General features: G+C 41.5%; 1 protein-coding gene across 9 annotated transcripts in view; it reads right to left on the reverse strand.

Annotated features, from left to right (window-relative positions):
- RERE (arginine-glutamic acid dipeptide repeats) overlaps nucleotides 1–19,418 on the reverse strand; it is a 412,748-nt gene that overhangs the window by 78,600 nt on the left and 314,730 nt on the right. For all 9 annotated transcript variants that reach the window (XM_037000132.2, XM_037000128.2, XM_037000130.2 and 6 more), the window contains one exon: nucleotides 10,246–10,344. In XM_037000132.2, the coding sequence (XP_036856027.2) occupies nucleotides 10,246–10,344 (99 nt within the window). The remainder of the gene's footprint in view (nucleotides 1–10,245; nucleotides 10,345–19,418) is intronic.

Here is a 19,418-nt window from a genome sequence, read left to right on the forward strand (position 1 = left end):
AAAGCAAGATAATAATGTAAGTGGGTCCTTGGAATGTATGACAGAGGTTTTACAGAGGGAGAGAAAATGTGAGCTGATTATAGTCAGAGAATTCTAATGAGGGAGGCAAACTACCAAGGTCAGGCTGTTCTGGGGTCAAAAACTTGGAAGGCTGACAAAGAACTTGGACTGTCTCAAAGGATGGTCTGAAAGTAATTTTCTAACTTTTGTTACTGCTAAAGGATTGGAGAATTTCATTTCTGTGGATAGGCTGAGAGTAGGGAGTTCATTCCAGTCTTTAACTTGCATTGGGAATTTGGGACAGCTTTATCTACGACCCAAGTGGTGTTCTGCTGGGAACACAGGAATGGAGGCTAGAACAGGAGCCCAATGCCTTCAACAAGCGAAGCTATTTTTAGATTAATGTTAGGTGGGTTCAGGGTCCAGGTCAACTGGTTCCCCAAATCTATTCTTACTAAGACCTCGTTAAAAACTCCCCTTTCAAAAAATGGATAACCAAGACTACTTAGCTGTGTTACTCTAATTAATTAGAGGCCCTAGATGGAAAAAGAAAGTGACTAATTTGTTTGGAAAGCAGCTTATTTGCAAATGTGTAACACCTCCACAGAGTTCATTAACAGTGGCTCCCAGGGACGATTCAGGGATGTTAAGAGAAGGAAAGGGACAGAAGTAACATGGAGCAGAGCCACTGGTGATGGACCATTTCATGCATTTCTGTAGTCTAGAAGGTTTTGTTTTATCACTGCTGATGGGCAAGATTAGAAAAATAAATTTATAATAAAAACTTACAAAGAGCTGCAAGGGGAAACCAAGAACTCAGCACTAAAGGACATGTGAGTATGCAGGTGTGCATGTTTTACATTTCTTAAACCAAGATGATTCCATTAGCTTTAGATAAAACATCTGCCCAATTTTCTACCTGGGAAGTAAAAGGGTGGAGGTGGGCAGCAGCCAGAGACTGGAGTCAGACTCCGTCTCCTGTTGAACACGTCTGCCGGCCATGGTGAAGTTCACCCTTTCCCCTTCTCCTTTTCTTAGACAACAAAACTAAGACTCAAGGGACCCGGCTTCCTTGAGGCCCCAAAGGTGGCTGCCCGTCTGAGCACAGGCCTGCGGGCGCTCAGGTCAGTGTTCCGCGGCCACCAGCTTCTTCAGGGTTGCGCCCCCACCTCAGCCCTCTCTGGCCCACCGTACAGTGAGTCTTCCAGGTAGGAGAAGGGAGCTCACCCGACCGTCTCTCCCTCCCCCTCGAGCTGTGCGCCGCACTTCAGCAGCGTGCTCCATGCCCGCAGAGCCAGGCAGGAAGCCAGGCAAGGGCGACAACACAGTTGCAGTTACTCGGCACGTCCCAGAGCAAAGAAGGGTCTTCCTAGTGTTCTTGGGTTATCATTTCTGAACATTTCATAAAATGGTCCAGAATGACAGAGTATATGCACTTACAAAAAGGAAAAAAAAGACTCTAGACACATATTTTAACTATCAGATACGCTGCTGGTAAACTTTTTAGCCCTCGGGCAATACGGTGCAGTTTCAGTCATTCTGCTCCTTTTTGGACCTTTTGGTTCTTTGTTTACGTGTCACTCTCCTTGCCCCCACCTGATTAGTTCTTGGGTATATCTGACAGTTCCTCTGTGTCCTATTGCTGAGATTAACTACACGGGATCTAGCCCTCTGCAGGGGAAAAGAACACTCCAAAAGTGACCAAATAGGGAGGGAGGGGCATGCCCGAGGTCTGGAGGAGACTTGACAGGGAAGGTGTACGACACACACGTCACAGTCACAAAGACTGCCCAAGCCGGCCAGACAGCCTTAAGGAAGACATCAGCAAGCAGGTCATCCGGCTTTGAAAGAGCGGCGGGCTGCTTGGGCTGTCCACTGGGCCCTCCTCCTCTCTCTCCCCATCACTAACTCCTTCGCAGCAGAACATCTCAACCACACACATCAGCAAGTGCTAACTGATGTTGGCAAAGAATGAACTTTTGAAAATGGAAGTCAAGAAAATAAAACCATTGACAACTGGTGGGCTGTTGTCCCTTCCAAGGGAAGCTACTGAGAAGAAAGGAACAGGGAAGTGCTGGAGTCAGAGGCATGGCCCTGTGCAGGTAAAGCAAAAGCCCCTGTTAACAGCAGCAGTGTAGGCCTTCAGCCAAGTGGTTGCTGCACTGTCACGATCTGATGCTCTGGGGGAGAAAACAACCTTTACTGAGGTTTCTCTTCTGTTCACCCAGTCAGAAAATATTTTCTGATTATCAAATCTGCTCCAGGCCCTGGCTATGTTCTGGGGATACAAGAAGGATTAACTGTAATCCCTGACCTCAAGGTTTCCTAGCCTACTGTGGAGGCACCCATGTGAACAGGCCATCACAGCACAGGGGGGCAGACCCCAACAACACTCTTCACACTCAGCTAACACACTGGTCACATCACTTAGTGGTCCTGTTTTACCCGCCTTCCCTGTTAGAATGTCAGCTCCAGGAAGACAGGGACTTCTGTTTGGTTCACTGCTGTATCACCAGCATGTAAAGAGGTGGTGGTCTATTCTATGAATATTTGTGGAATGCATGAATGAATTCCAAGCAGTAATCTAAAATCAGAACTGAGTAAGCAACCTAATGAACAACATGAAGGGGTCATTCTATCCTCACGGTCACACAGGAGAGATAATCATGGAGAAGGGGCAGGCTTCCATCTGCCAAGCCCCAAAGACAAACACAAGAGATGCGGAGCTGGAGAGGCAGACCTGGGCCTGAACACGGAGTTGGTGAGGCCGACTGTGGAGACTGCCTTTCTCGTTTGGGACCTGCAAACATATTCTGCTCCTAACACCTAACACTTCGCTTTACATGTATAGAGAACTCACCGGAATCCACCCATACACATGTATTTTAGAAAAACATCTTGAAGCAAGTGCTGAAACATCAGTCATTAAGTATCACCTAAATAGCATGCAGGGTACTGAGGGAGGAGGAACTAAACACCACTAGGAAATAAAAAACAGTCTGGCACTCTAGTGAGGTCAGCAATTAGGGGGCTATCAAGGTCATTATTAATTACGTCTACCTAAGAGAGACTTTAGACTTAGGACATACATATGCCAGGAGAGAGGAGGCAGCTTTCAGTGAGTCACTTCTCTGGTTGCAGGGTTCCCTTTTTTCCTTTGCCCTCCTGTCTCTTTCCCCCAACCCTGAACTCCAGTTAGCAGGCTAATGTAGTATGTTTCCCCTGTGAAAATGCAAGGCTCCAATGCCACTATACCGAGTTTTCTATGCATGCACATCGAAATGGACTCTTCTGTTGCTAAGGAACTGCGAAAGGAAAGGGTTTCCATCCTCTTCATTTATAAAATAACCACTTTGTCAATGGGAGAACGAATGCAATCTCTCAAGTCCTCTTGTCTCCTGTTCTCATTTTTTAAATGAACAGAGAAAGATGATGGAGAGTGGCTGAAAGTGTATGCTATCTCCATTTCTTTTACATGCCCTTGAAATGAGATGGAAAACATGGTCTCAACACCCGTTGCCCTAGTATTATTAATCTTTCAAGCTGAAGATTCTCCCCAATGCTCCTCTCCTCGAGCAAAAATGAAAAATGTCCCACAAAAATTACTCTTTGATTTAAAAAGATTATCCTGAGCATGGAGTAATTTGGGGTATGCTTGTATTCCATGTGGGGTTATTCCCAGGTCTCTGTTCTGTCCTGCAGCGCCCCAAGGCCTGAACATGCATATGTGCACAAACACGCACACACACACACACACACATGGAGCCCAAAGAATGGCACAATTTATTGCTGGCTTTTTGAAAAAATAACCTAAAATTAAGGCAAGGGGATAAAGGGCTTAAAAAAATGTATTGGTTAAAGAAAATGAGAAACAGAATGACCTTATCTAAAAAGAAAGAGAAAACCAGACATACTAACTTCTCTGGCTCCAGTATTAAGAGGAAGCCTAGAAAGCAATAAAGCCTCATATGTTAGAAGGCAAGGTCATGGCTGAGTGTATATGTAACCTGGAGGCATCTTCTACGGACATGAAATACTGAAATAAATTTTTGAAATATCTACCCTCTTCTAATGGTTGGCCTATTTCATTTATTAAGGATTTAAAAATACATTTTTCTTTATATCTTGTTACACAGTAGAATCCTTCTGCAAACTAACAAAATGGATGGCCTTCCACCAACTTTTCTACACTTATAATTGACTTTTAATTCACTGTCTTCATTTCGAGAAGTACTTGACAATAAACTCTACTCTATCCACACTATGAACTTCTTTAAACAAGGGTGTGATTCAAAGGCTGATGGGAGTGTTAATAAGAAAAATACTTCAATTTCACTCATTACTGAAACATTAGACAAATTTTACCTGATTCTACGTTTTCCTTTTTTAATATTATGGACTGATTTTTACCATGGACCATAATAAGAACATATAACATGGATGAGTAATAGGATATCATTTATGTGTAAGTAATATGTCAACATTTACATATTTTCCCACTCTCATATTTAAGAATTAAGTAGGTTATGAGAAGCGGTACCAATTCAGTTTAAAATTACAGCAAGTCTTAATCAGAGAGAAAAATCTACTTGAATTTAAAATTTACGAAGTGCCTATTATGTGTTGCATGAAATACAATATATCTGTATCTCAGGTTTCAAGTGAACTGTAAAAATTTCCAAATTAAGATTCCTTCAGAAAGAATTTCAACGTTATGATTCAATTTACATAAATTTACAATTACATAAAATGATGTATGTACATGAACAAAGACCTAAAGAGAGCAGAAAACCAGGACACTGAGCAGGTGGTGAGGTTTCAGCTCCCCTTGAATGTTTTTATAATGATGTTCTAACACTAGGGAAAATTCACACAAAATTTACAAAAGACGAAAATGAACAGATTCATGATGAGATGACCTACAGGACTGTCCTGTCATCAACATTTCTTAATGATTATATAAAATGCTCAATAACTCTAGAAATTTGACCATTCCTAAAATAAGTATCATGTAACTAAGCCTTCCGCTATACGGAAAATAAAAAATTTAAAAACTAAACACCAAGACTGTGGACAGGACCTTAACTCTGGTTCTGCTGTGAACTCCATCTTCTACAGCTGCCACACAAACAGTAAATAAAATTCATTGTATTTTTGCCCCACTAAGTAAGCAGTTCTGTGTTCTGGCACATCCAGATGCCTGGCCTGAAAAGAGTGAACAATGAAACAACGTCGTGTTGAGCAGACGTTCCAAAAAGGGCCTTACAAAGGCGTGCGCAGATGCTGCTGGTGAAGGACATCATGGGAATAGCTGTGTGTGTTCTGGGCAAGTAATTCCCTGAGCAGCCACGCGGGTTCACTGGATTACAAATATTTAGAAAATGAGTTTGCCATGTCAGGTCAAGTTTGAAAGAAGGATTTTCACTTATATTTATGATAAACTGAGCTTTAAACTGAAGGGTAGTTTAGATGTTTTAAAATTCATGAATTTGTGAATCCATGTACACAGCCAATTAAGGTTTATCACTACCATGGATTAACCATCTTTGGATAAAGATTTCAGAGGTTATTTGTATCTAGGTTGTTCACCTCAATGTATTACATCAGAATTGGTATATAATATTTAAAAGGAGGCATATTTCAAGGTAAATGTTACACTTCCCCAAAGTGAAATGGAAACACTATGCAGGAATACTGTAAGCAACAAAACCTTTACCTAATGCGACACCTGGATTTTTGCTGAAAGCTAATTCAACACGAAAATAATTTCCAAAACAAACAGGCCAAATGGATGGGAAGCAAAGGTTGAAATGCACAGCTCAGTGGAGCACCCAATCTTACAACCTGGCAAGTCAGGCCAAACTCCACAAGGAAAATGCAGGCCCTGAATTTTAAAAAGAATTAAATTAGCATCCCCTTCATTTCCATAATCAACAGCTGAATGCTAATCAAGAGCACAGCATCAAGCAGCGACGCAATCCCAGTACAAGAAGCAACAGTGCAGCAGCAGCCGAGCGCGGCCTTCAGCTCATAAACACAGAACCAGCGACTACTTGAGCACCGAGGGTGACTTAATTCTGTTTCGATTAGGTGCAGTTCAGCCTGGGGCCTTTGTGCTATATTTAAATGTGTTTATCATGTTTAATTGAAAACCTAATAATCTGGGGTCTCAGTTGTTTTTTTTTTTTTTAAGTTCTGATGTGTACTTTCTTCTTCTTTCTGAATTCCACTGATTTGGATGGCTTCTTGGGAAGGAATAATGTTTTTGGCATAATGTAAATGAAACTGGTTAACCATCAATATAACTCTCAAATGTGGCAGCCAGCCATTAACTTTGGGCCCCATCCTTGCCCATACCATGGTATTTAATGAGCTTCATGAACTGATGCAGCGTTTCTTCAAAAATGGCTCTCTGATCTGACCCAGTTTATGTAGCCTGAAAGACTGGCCATGAGCTAGCTACCAAGGTGTTTCTCAGAGTCACTCCGCTAAAGCCGAGTTCATTTGTCACTATGTGGCCTAGAATTTAACAGAAATTGGCACAAATCTGGCTTCAGATCCGTAAGATCTGAAGCGTCTCAGCCCCAAAGCAATTTCAATAAGAAATACCATATATATACACACACACCAGTCAAAGGAATTACTGAGAGTATGAAATGAAAAGCATCCTATTATTTAATTGAGGCCTAGTATCTCAAGAGTTAGTGATTACCTGAAAAACCTAGGAAGAGTAGGCTGGGTGATTTATTAATCATAATTTGGGAACATTTTCCAAAACTAAATCATTTAAGGTCAGCTTTGCATGCATTTAAAAGTTTTTTTCTTTGATTCTTATGCATAATTATTAACTATTACAAGTTTTAAAATGCTGGATTGAGGACAATCTTAATTACAGTGGAGAATCTTTCAAAATAAGCTGAATAGAGTATTGTCATTATTCTTCAAATCCCTCAGAGATAAAGACTTTATTCTGTACTAGACATTACTCTCACCATTAATAAGTTCTCACTCTTAGTTAAGTTTACAACCTAGGAGGACAGTCAACTCAGAAATAAAGACTGTGAGGAACCGAGAGCTGGTGACAGCACAGATGCTCGCGAAGAGGCAAAGCATTAGCTGTCCACAAATGATATAAACAGGAGATGCAACTCAGAAAAAGGAGCAATCACCGTGGGATGGGCAGGAGAGCTGTGCTAACCCACGAGGAACGGCTAGGGTTTGGGTTGGCAAGACAGAGATGCGCTGCTCACAGAGCAGCAGGCCTGCCAGGGCCAGGGGCACCGGGGAACTGCTCACGGTGCAGCCATGGACGCACAGTGTCAGGTGCGCACTCCACCAACCCTCTCACACAGGGGTTCACAAAGGAAAACAACTTCATGAACACTTGTAGTTACATCATTGATACATTGGAAATCCGAGAGTAACCAGAATGTCTGAGTATACAGAAAACCAAGAGGGGGAAAAGGCAGGTAGGCCACTATGTTAGTCAGAACACACGCATGCTGCTTATTCCTGAGATTCCTGGGGTGAGAATATGGGGTAAATCCAAAGGAAGGGGCCACGTGCACACAGCAGGTATGCGTTCACAGCCAAAACCAGGCTAAGGCAGAAGGCATGGTGGTCTATGTACCTTGTTGCCACATAAAACGATTCAGAGATCTGAATGGACACATTTGTCAGAAACTTCCTCTGGCCTATCAATTATTCAATCACTCTCTCTCATTCCCTTTTGAGGTTTTAGAAAGTGAAGCTTAACTTCTATAAATAAGGGAACCATTAGATCCCTAGGCACTGCAAGGACTCGATGGCTGCCAAAACATTTCTCAAAGCTTGCACTAAACCAAGAAGCAAACAGAAATAGGCCCAAACTGACAAGGAAGCATGCAGTTTGGCATCGTCATCCTGTCCTCAGCATGCGCAGCACTTGGAGTCATGTGTCATCTTTTGAGCAGGTTTTTCCCTCTGTGTAGGCCTCCCCTCTCCATTCCACCATCTGCTCAAAGTCCCTAAATGGCAGCAGCGGGACACATCCAGATTGGGCCGAAGCAAGTGCTACAGGAAAAGGAAGCCAGCTTTCTTTTGAGCAGGAAGAGCTTTCTTTTAAGCTGGAATTTTAAAATTTCAGAGGGAATGAAAGGTCATGGGGGAAATGAAGGGAGGGGAGAGTCACGTCTAGTGAAAAAGGGAAGGACAGTGGGGGGTCAGGAAGGTGGAAGGAGAGGAGAGACCGAAGGGAAACGGGAGCAGGAAGGAAGCAGCCCAAGAACTGAAGGTAAGAATGAAATGGGTGGGTCACGGTACCTATATGGGCGGACAAGGACCTGCAGAGGGATCCTGTTTTAGTCATTCCATCCTGTTCATCTCCTTATGTCTTTCCGGAAAGGGTTTTTGAGGAAATTAAAATTTTTATCGATTGAATCTCTTATCTCCTCACATAAATAGGTCCGCAGTGAATAACATCTTTATGACTTTTCAAAACAACCAGTTTAATGTTTTTACAATAGCTATTACCTATTAATGGCTTAAACAAACAGTTAAGATGTTTCCAACTCCTCACTAATCATGTAAGATTTAAAAATTTTTAATTTCAAAACAGCAATACCAACTTCATCATAAGTCTGATAAACTTAGAGTTTTAAGGGACTCTTGGAAAGGCACTCTAGTACCAATCTTCAACCATTTCATTGCATCCCTCCTGTCTCCTAAGCTTTTGCCCCATTCTTCCCAAAATACTTGCTTTCATTCATAGCATTGCATCCACTGATTCTCTTGACTCTTCCTTCTACATACATCCAGGATCTCACACTTCTCACCACCTCTATTGAGTCACCAGTTTTGGCCTTGACACTCACGACAGCCCACAAAGCCCACTCTTGACACAGCAACCAGAGTGCGTGCACTGGCAGGGCAAGTCGTTCTGCTCAGAATCTGCTCATGAAGAGCAAACAGCAAGATGATGACAACGGCACAGGCCACAGAGCCCCCTCCCTCACCATGCACCTCTCCTTTCATTTCCCCTCCAGACACACTGCCTGCCTATTTCTCAAATATTCTAGGCAGGCTTTCACCTAAGAGCCTGGAATTCTCTTCCCTGTTGATGTCCAAAAGGCTCACTTCCTCACTTCGCGAAGTCTCTGCTTAAATGGTACTTACCAGTCCTGTCCTGAGACCCTTACAGAAGACAGCATCCCTACCTACTTTATTCCCCTTCCTCATTACCTATTTTGCTCAGTACATGTACCACCACCACACATCCACTGATTTACAGATGGCCTTCCCACTCTTATACAAGTCTTGTGAGGAGGGACTTTGTGTTCTTGATATGGCTCCTAGTGTAGCACCTGGTACATAATAAGCACTCAGTAAGTACTGCTGACAAATGAAAAGAGCAGGATCCGGAAAGTGCATAACATTTCTAAACATTCTTCCTTAGCACATTTTAAAATCTAGGCAAGGAACTTACAATCTATATGTGTATCAGTCAGTGCCAGTCTTCATCTTAATTTCATTCACCCTAAAGGGCAAGTGTCAAGTAGTAACACTCATATTGAAGATTGTATTTGCAAAAGCACAAGAAATCTGTAAATTTTTCATAGCAATACCTTTCAAAAATCACAAGATGGGGATGTAGCTTCATGAGAACTCTACTCTCCAGGGATACAAATGCATGGGTTTGCAAATCTGTATTTGTGGGCACATTTCCATCTCCCCCCATCTCTTAGTGGGTACAATGATAGAATGAATATTTGAAGATCCTCTGTATTTATTTAATCAAGTCTATGTTCCTGCTTTTGACTAACATCTTTCAGCAGGTTACAAATCCTGCCAGCCCTAAGAACATACACACGTCACGAGTCCTACTCTAGGTTACGTATCGACTGATTTTCAAATGCTTGTGTCTTAAAATAGGGAGGTTATCAAAAGCTGCCTTGATAAAATTTGCTAAAACCAACCAACCAATACTAACTTTAAAAAAAAGTGACTATCAATTTCTTCTCTCTTTCCACGAAATAGAGAAATCTTTCCTATTACTCAGAGAACTTCAGCTTATCCAAATTAAGGCTTTCTGTACAATAACAAGGAGTAAAGGCTTCTCCCTTGACTGATAGATGCCATGGGCAGCCTCGTACACCTGACTGAATCTTTGGAATGAGCCCCCTTCCCCCCGAGCAGCAGGGAGGTCACACACTGAGAAGCAATACCCCGATGACCCAGACCACAAGGCAAACTCCCGTCCAAGCTCACCACTTCGTCTTCGGTCCAGCATTTTTCAATCAGCTTGGGCACAGGCTTCTTTACCAGGCGCTGCAGGGCTTTGCCAGCATCATAACCGCTTTCATGTAACTAAAACAACAACAGCAGTTTTAGTTAGTTAATCATACCAAAATAACAGAACTGGAAGCAAATCGATAAAAGGGAAGCCCTACATTCACTCTCTCCGATAGGAGAACCATGGGATGGGCAGAGAGACTCACAGCCAGGTCAGTCAGCGTGACCGTTTGCTCTCGTCCAACCAGCCCAGCCCCCCAAACTGTTCTAGGAGAGGGAGACAGGTAAGGCAGCGAGTATTGTGGCAATAACAGGGAGAGGACTAAGGACAATAGCAAACCATTTACTGAACATCTGGCCCGGCACAGTGCTGAGCACACTCCGTGCACTCATGATCTACCTTTCTTAATCTTATGAGGAAGGAGTCCTCTCATTTAATCTCATGGGGTAGGAATCACTGTCAACCCATCTGCGGATGAGAAAGATCGAGTGAAAGTGCTCACCACACTAACCCAGGAGGCCGTGCCCTGTGGCTCAAGCCCAGCCAACATGACCCTCACTCTGTGCCATTCTCCCGAGGGTGGCCTAAAGAAATACTAGGTTATGTTCTTTCCCTTAAGCACTTGGAAGTTTTTCAACTGTAATAATTTCACTAAAAAATTTCAAGGTCTAAAATATAAGGGCTTTTTAAATAAACTAATTCTGTAACAGTATACTAACTTTGAGCACATATGAATAAAGATGCTGATTTATATATACATTCCTTTTAGTACCAGGCCTCTCTGGTCAAAGTGAATGCGCTTTTCACACTCCACATCCTTTTCAACCCCAAGCAGTACCTGGCACCACTGACCCCTCTCTATCTTACAAAGACACTCTGCTTTGGCTCCTGTGACTCTATCCACCCCTAGTTCCTGAGTCTGAAGTTGCAGACCATGGAGAGAAGTAGCCGGTAGAAGGGATTCTCCTGCTCAGTCTAGCTCCCTGAACCGTGGCTGTCCCTCCAAAATTCTAACTGTAAATCTGCCTTTCCTTTGCAGATCTATTATTTCTCTGCCACAAGAATCTGTTCTGGCTTGGACTTGTTTATCCAGTGCCTAACACAGTCTGTTACATAAGGTGATACAACAGAAATACTTGCTAAAATTAATAAATGCCTTCAACTATTGTCCTTGGGTAGATTCAACCAAAATCTAAATCTCTATTATTCCAATTCATTCAGTCTTTTGTTGACTGAGTGCCTATTATGTTCCAGGCAATGTACCCTGGGACCACAGCAGTAAACAAAACAGACAGGGGCATACCTGCCCTGGTGGAGTGGACATTCTGATCTTTTCACCTGTGCTTCAATCCCTTATTTGAACAATGTAAAACAGCACTTATTGAACGCTCAAACACAAATAAGGGACAAATCTGAGCAAGTTACAGTTTTTATTTCCAGAAAAGTCATAAACTAGTTATAGGGATACAACACATACAAGATGACAAGATCAAATCGGTTGTAGTAATTACTGTCACCTAGGTGTAGAAAAAGAGCTATAGACTCATAAGAATAGAGAGCCTATGTTTCCTCTCTTTAATAAAAATTCCTAAAAAGGATGCACAGACCGCCTTCTTAGCAACTGCTTTGCCCCAGGCTGGGCATATGGTAAACCTGCAATAAATATTTGTTGAATGAAATAAACATACACAGCATGTCTCTCTTTTAACTATTCAACTCTATTAGATGGTGTATCACAAATATCCATTTTCATTGCTCATTTAGCAAAACAGAAAGTATTAAATATTAAAACTTCCTGAGTATTCTTACAGTGTAGAGGACCACAATTTATTTTAAGTCCAAGGTTCTCCAAGGAAATCCAGGCTACATGTTAATTATAACAGTAAGTCAACTACCTTAAAACAAAACACCTACCACGACGATTGATGTTGGATCCTGCTCAGGGGGTACAGTGTGTGTGGGAGGGTCGGAGTGGGTGTTAATGACTGTACTAGATAGTAACTTATGTATGACATTAATCATTAGACTACTTTAGAAATAAAATGGTATGCCAAACTATAAATTTATACTAAATAAATAGCAAAATAAAATATTATAATATGCAAATATTTGGAAACTATCCAATCGAGCCTTCTTTCAGAAGTATAAAAAGATTTAAATACAGTTTGATCTCCATACTTTGCCTAATAGCCAGAGCGAGCAGATATTTGATATTTAACAAGCTCTAAAATATGAGGATCCATAATGAGAGCTTAACAACACAGATCAGAACTGAATGCAGGGAAAAACTGCATGGCTTTCTTTCAAAAAGTATACATTTTAGTGATAATCTGAAATAAGTTTAAGTTCATCAAATCATAAATTCTTTATAAAATTTATTAAGCCAATTAACATTTTATAAGCAGTAATTACAGTATATGGGGTCATTATAAGGAGAGTGATGAAAAACTATGGACTCTGAAGCCAGACTATCTAGACTCAAATTCTACTTCTACTACTTAGTAAGTGTGCAACCTTAGGCAAGTTATTCATCCTCTCTGGGCCTCAATTTCATCTTCTTTAAAAACGAGTATAATAGTGAACATACACTTCTTCAGGCTATTGTGAGAATAACATTAGAAAATCCATTTAAATTGCTTAGACTGTACCTGGCACATAGTATGCTGAGTGTTGGCCATTTATTTTTAGAAAAGGAAAAAGAAAAGGTCTCTACTCAATTTCCATCAGTTTTCTAGATCAGAGAACAGCCTTTTCAGAGAGAGGGAAAGAAAACACTGTTAAAAAATATAAACAAAAACTACTTATGTTTCACATAATTACTCATGTTAAAATTTTATGAAATCTGACCAAAACTCTAGTGCAGTGCACAGAAAAAATTTAAAGTGTTTAAATCTTATACATGATAACAGGAAATTACTCATAAGCTCATTCCAAAAGTGAACTGAGTGAATGAAGTCAAATCAAATGTCATTAATGCCTATGACATTCCTACCTCTCGGTGAACCAAGGAGAGCTTTAAATAATAGCTGGAAGAAATATTTTGAGTAACTTGTTGAACTTGTGGTTGTTTAGTGGAGTGGCTGACTACTGCCTACACAATGCCCCTTGGTTAAATTTCTAGCATGACTGGATTAGAGAAAAAGGCATTTTCCCCTAAACATACCCCAGCATTCATGCTTCCTTTGCAAATCTTTATTTCAGATCACACTTCCCCCTGAAGAAGCTGTGGCAATGTATGTGGAAAACGGCACTTCCCTCTGCTACTTTGTTCTCGAACTAACAGGTAATTCCTTCCTTTCATTTGATCCATTGTCTGCCTGTCCTCTTAAATACTCCTAATTCCTGATGGTTCTGGGATGCAAACCCAGTAAATCTTTACAGTGTCTAACTTCCCCCACTCCTATACAAAGACACATTTGAAAAGTAACATGTATGATTCTTTACCAACAGTGACAAAATACTTACTGAACAAATGAAGTTAGGGCATTACTGTGCTATCATCAGTAATTCATAAACGCTAGTACAAAAGCTGGGTCAAGGAGCTGTTCTGACCCGCTCTTTTCCTAGGGAACCACAAGGAACCTTTCTAAATAGTCACCTTCTCAATAGTACAAACATTTATTCCTACTTTCCAAGAGTCTTAGCTGAGAAAATTCTGACAGCCTTACATCTTTAATGAAATACTTTAATTACATTTTATTAAAGATACAGTTTTTACACACTACAAGTTTTCATGGCCCACATACCTTCACAAGAATGAAGATTACCTTTTGAACACTTTGGGAAAATTATTGGAGTTCACAACATCCTTCCACAAATATTTACTTAGTGCTAAACACTATTCTAGGTGCTAGGGATAGATATGGCTGTGAACAACATCAAGACAACGGACAGCGTTATCTATGACGCATGAAATGTATGACTAAGAGTGGTGGAACCTGTGCGAAATCAGCTTAAAGACCTGGTCTAGTACAACACATTTACCTAAATGTGCCATCCAGACTCTGGGGTCCTGAAAAGCAGGGTTCTACCTTCTCTGCTCAATCCCACGCATGAGTAAGCCCATCTTAAAAGGGGTTTATTTTATAGATGATTATGAAGGTTTTCTTTCTTTAGACTAGACCAAAATAATGTTTGAGGAATTACTAAACTGATACTTCAACAGTATTCCTCATGTAGAGTTGGTAAATTTACCAAAATACTGGCTATAAAATAAATCTCTAAAAATTGTCTAATAGAGCACTGAGCTCTGAAGGATTAAAATAATTTCATCCTGTGAAAAACATGTGGGTTTTAAATTTGAAATACCCAATCATGACCACAGACATACGTCCATATAGTTAAGAAATTCGGTGCAGGATTCCCAGTACTGGTAAGGTATAAAGTCCTTTAATGTGAATACGATTTTCTACCATTGCCCTAGAGAATACTATTCAAAGAAATTGTGATGAAGATGGGCGGGGGTGGGGGGCTCAAATGTCTTACGGCCTCACCGTAAGGAACCAAGTCACAGCATCTTTATTACTCAACCAGCCTCCAATCTTTGTAAGTCACTGGTGGGGGACACCCTTAAATCTTGAGCCATTCCCCATCACCCTGCTGCCCACAAAGCAAGATGTCATTCAGGGGAACCACCGCTTTCAAATTCATCAACACGGGGGGGGGGTGTGTGTGTGTGTGTGCGTGCGTGCGTGCGTGCGTGTGTGTGTGTCAGGGGAACTCATCAACACAGGTGTGTGTGTGTGTGTGTGTGTGTGTGTCAGGAGAACTCATCAACACAGGTGTGTGTGTGTGTGTGTGTGTGTTGGGGGCAGGGCACAGTGTTTTGATCCAGTGATTAGGGAAGCATGTACTTTGTAAATCTGCCCCTTCCCCATCACTCAACTGCAAGTCTGCATTTCTACACAAGTAAAATCTGTCTTCCCCTAAACCCCAGGTCAGTATCTGGGAAATCTGGTAACAAAATGGAGATTCTTCATCATCCATTAACCTTTTAAGTGACTCCATCATGGACCTGTCCCTGTTTTGCTGTTTTCCAGTAGTATGTTCTTAGGTTCCCTGGGCCTGCTCCCTAGAATTCTCAGGTTGTGGACTTTCCTTCATCTCTGGTTCACTCATTAGGCAATAGCAAATAGAAACTCTTCCCATTAGGTGTCCATCCCTCCTCTGCCATAGTTTTCAATGCCCATGAGGATCCTGTGGGATGTCCAGCCTCAGAGGCAGGCTACTCACACCACATTTTCAGTGCCTTCCATTCATTCAACAAAGAGTTACCGTGCAGCTCCTATGCCAGATCCTATTCTAGTGAAGACCAACGTGAGTGAACTGGAAGAATAGACTTAGTAGGGGATTTCTGGTGCTAAAAACAATAGCAGCTTCTGAGCAACAAACTCCTGTTTCAGTTCCACCGGAACAAATGTAACCACTAGACAGAACCAGCAGAGCCAAAGTCACTGTGCCACATGTAACTGGACACATTTAGGCAGCTGCATATGAAGCTCTCAGTGACTCCAGGTACTCAGCAGACCCTTCTACATAAACCACCCCATAGTCAATGCCTTCTGTAGCCTAGTGAACTCAGCACAGGATTTGAAGCAGGTAAGAGATTCTTGTTACCAGTTTTGTCACAAACCAGATGAACTGGAGTTGCCACCCGTCAAATGGGCCTGACACCACCATCCCTCAGCTGTGACAAAGGACAATGGGACATAACGTGACAAGATATTCTGAAATGACAAAAAGCTATAAACTGTATAGTGGTATCGTCACGGGGAGTAGCATTTCAGGTACACGGCTCTTACCTAAGACTACTCAAACAGCCAGAGGTTCAGCAGTGCCTGTTGCACCCTGCTGATGACTCTACATCCTCGTCTCCTTCCAGCTTCTGAGCTCTCTGGGATTAGCAGGAAGGAAGGATCACGCCACAAGAAGAAAAACACATTTCTGCATAATTGCCCAAGTTTAATCTGCTACTCTCATTCTGTCTGACAAGTCATTCCCTACTTATTACTTTCTATAATTTAATATATGTAAGTGCTTTACTGGCAAGCTTCTTGAAAGAATAAATAATGCTTAATGACTGCCTACAGTTTAATTAACTCATGATTGAACTTCTCATGGATTGCTATAAACATTAAATTATATCCTTTCTCAAAGCTGCCATGGATAGAAATCTTGTTTCAAGCTTTAACTCTCCTAACTAAACAATTCTGAAATTTCAGCAAATCCGTATACTGGCAGAGAGGTGAGAGAATCAACCTTAATGCCTGGTTATATATTGTGTTATTTTATAGAGCAAGGACGAGGTCTTAATTTAAGTAAGATTGAAAATGTGCAAGTGTCCGAACACCTCATTTATATTACAGCAATCATTAAACATCTCTGGATCCTGGGCAGTCTTATTAGCATAAACTCTGCATATTACCACAAGGTTTCAAGTTTCTTCTCTGGCTTCTCATTGCAGCTGCCATTTTCTATCTACGTGACGTTGCAAATAAATTTTCCTTTTGGCACGGCTCAGCTGTCAGGCACCTCTGTTCTATAATGAACCCATGAATTACATCTCCCTGCTCTGACATCCCTGGTCTCACACATCAAAATATTGTTCTTCAATTGTAATTTATAACTTAATTTAAATGTCCCTTTTCCTGTGACCTTTTTAGATCAAATGGCATTGCATCTGGCAGTTTCTAGTACAGCCAGAGCATCCTTTTGCAATTACAGCCACTATAATGACTATAGAAAAAGCGTTGGACTGCATTCATACTAAATATTAAATTAAATGTTAAATAACTGTAGTTCACTAAAGATGACAGTAGATTTCAAAGTCTTTTTGCTTTGCAAAATATACTGTTTATTTGCAAGAAACTGCCAAAATAGCTTAGAAAGAGAAAAAACTGGGATTTGGAAGAGATCCTAAACTATTTCAACCATTAACATAAATGATAAAGATCTTGCCAAAGACAAAACTTTAAAAATTTTTTCTCATAATCCACAATTTACAGATGTCAGTATATTTTCATTCATACCTCCAACACCAATGACCCAATACCAAGCTCAAAATGTGATACACGTATCCATTCAAAACTAGAATTAACACTAAAAACACAATGTTTTATTTTTGTTTGGGCACTGTCAATCTAAAGCTATTTAAGCACTGAAAAGACTAAATTTGTCTAAATATTCTGATGGGAGCACATTTTAGAGATAATGGCAAAGACACTGAATTTATGTGCTGAGAGTAAGGGCTGAGGGGAAAATCCAGTTAATCTGGGGAAGGAAATACACAGTTACTGAGCCAGCCCTCTCTCCAACACCCTCTGAGGAACTACGATGTTCCAGGCATCATGCCAGGCCCTGGAGTCATACAGGAGGGAGGAGGGGGCTGTTTGTTGGGCGTCACCTTTGCAAGGAACTGCGTTAGATCTTCACGCCTGCGTCACTGCTCACACCACTCTTTGGTAGCGAGAGGACTAAACACGAGGCAACACAGCTGAGAGGCTCAGTATCGTGCTCAAGGCCACTTCCCTGGTAAGCAGCAGAGCAAGGGTTCTAACACCCACCCTCATTCTAGGAAGAGCTCTGAGACTCAATGTCTCTCCCTGAGCAGCTTAAAAGTGGCAAGCTGGTGGCAAAGATGGGGCTCAGTGGCTTCTCCAGCTGTGGTGACACAGCAAACACACTGTCTTTTCATCACTTGAGAGTAGGGGTGGGCAGACAGGAGGAGGAGACCAGCAGCTCAGAGAAGAGAAAACACACACACAAACAAAATAATGAAATAAATGCTATCATAAATACACAAAGTGCCAGTGAATGCTGACTGGGGTGACACTCTATCCTGAGAAACCAAGATTATGTCACAGAGCAGGTTTTGAAAATCAACAATCAGTGTACCAGGACTGATTACCCTTGCCTGTACTTACTGAAGAGCAACAACCAAAATAAAAACAATATTCTAGGAGCAAGTAAAAATAGGCAGTAATACGTCCAGGTAATACCTCACTCATGGCTGATACACATTGCCATGTTTCTCATTCCCCATTAGTTCCCACACATACTACTGTGTCGAGAAAGTAGCAGGTCACCATCTCCTGGCTGTGGTGTTTTTGAAAGTATTCTGAACAGAAGCCTCAACCAGCAAGGTCATTAGAAAGTAAGCATCAATGCTGACATCAACTGAGATCGGTAAACTATTTTTAAAATACAGAACAAATCAAACTGAATGTCTTGGCCATTTCTGATCATATGTCTCTTTGGAAACTCTAATCTGACACTGTCTTCACAAACACACCACCTGGAAAGAAGAACTTACAGAGGTCCTGACACCAAATGAGCTTCAGAGCTCTGCAGAGTTGAAGTCTTAACAGGGTAGGGTTCCTGGCTCTGGCTTTGATTCAAGCCCTGGCTCTGCCACTAGCTGTGTGGTAATAGGCAAGTTAATTATCTCTCTTCAGTTTTTCAGCTGCAGAGAGGGAGAAAATAGAGCCTATTTTGGAGGACTGTTTAGGATGAAATGAGATAACGTGGGAATTGCTGAGCATGATTCCTGGAGCACAGGAAATATTCAATTAAGGACAGCTGACTAGAAAGGGATGGGACTGGAGGATTGGCATGGAGAAAGGGCACCAGTGCTGAGGAAACCGCGCAAGCTTCAGGGCACCACAGGAACGAGTGTCGTTCTACGATACTCACAGGACAGGCTGGAAGACGGAACTGAAAAGGTGAACAACAAAGAACCTCATGATTTGTTGGGAACCTAGAGAAACTTTGAGTCCAGGACAACCAGGAGACTCTGGAGAGTCATAGAACAGTACTGGGGGGACAGCAGCCTGGGCCAAGGGGACAGAGACACCCCTCCTGTGCATGCAACAGAGCACCTGACTTCCTCACCTGTTAACAGAGCGGCTGAAGTTGGTTGTTTTGGCAACTACCCAGTTTTTAATTCTTTGTCTTTATACAGATGTTTTGAAGGTGAAATTCTAAAGGATACTGTTTTTCTAATGAATAAAGGTAATAATACATTCATTTAGAAAAATAAAAAATTAACACTATAGCCACTGAACTAGGCTAAATTACTCAAACCAAACATTGAAGAGCTACTGCCAAGGTTTCACTTACTCCTTAGGGATGAAGATTAATGTCTCAACTT

The sequence above is a fragment of the Manis javanica genome, chromosome 4, assembly GCF_040802235.1.
Source record: "Manis javanica isolate MJ-LG chromosome 4, MJ_LKY, whole genome shotgun sequence".
NCBI lineage: Eukaryota > Metazoa > Chordata > Mammalia > Pholidota > Manidae > Manis > Manis javanica.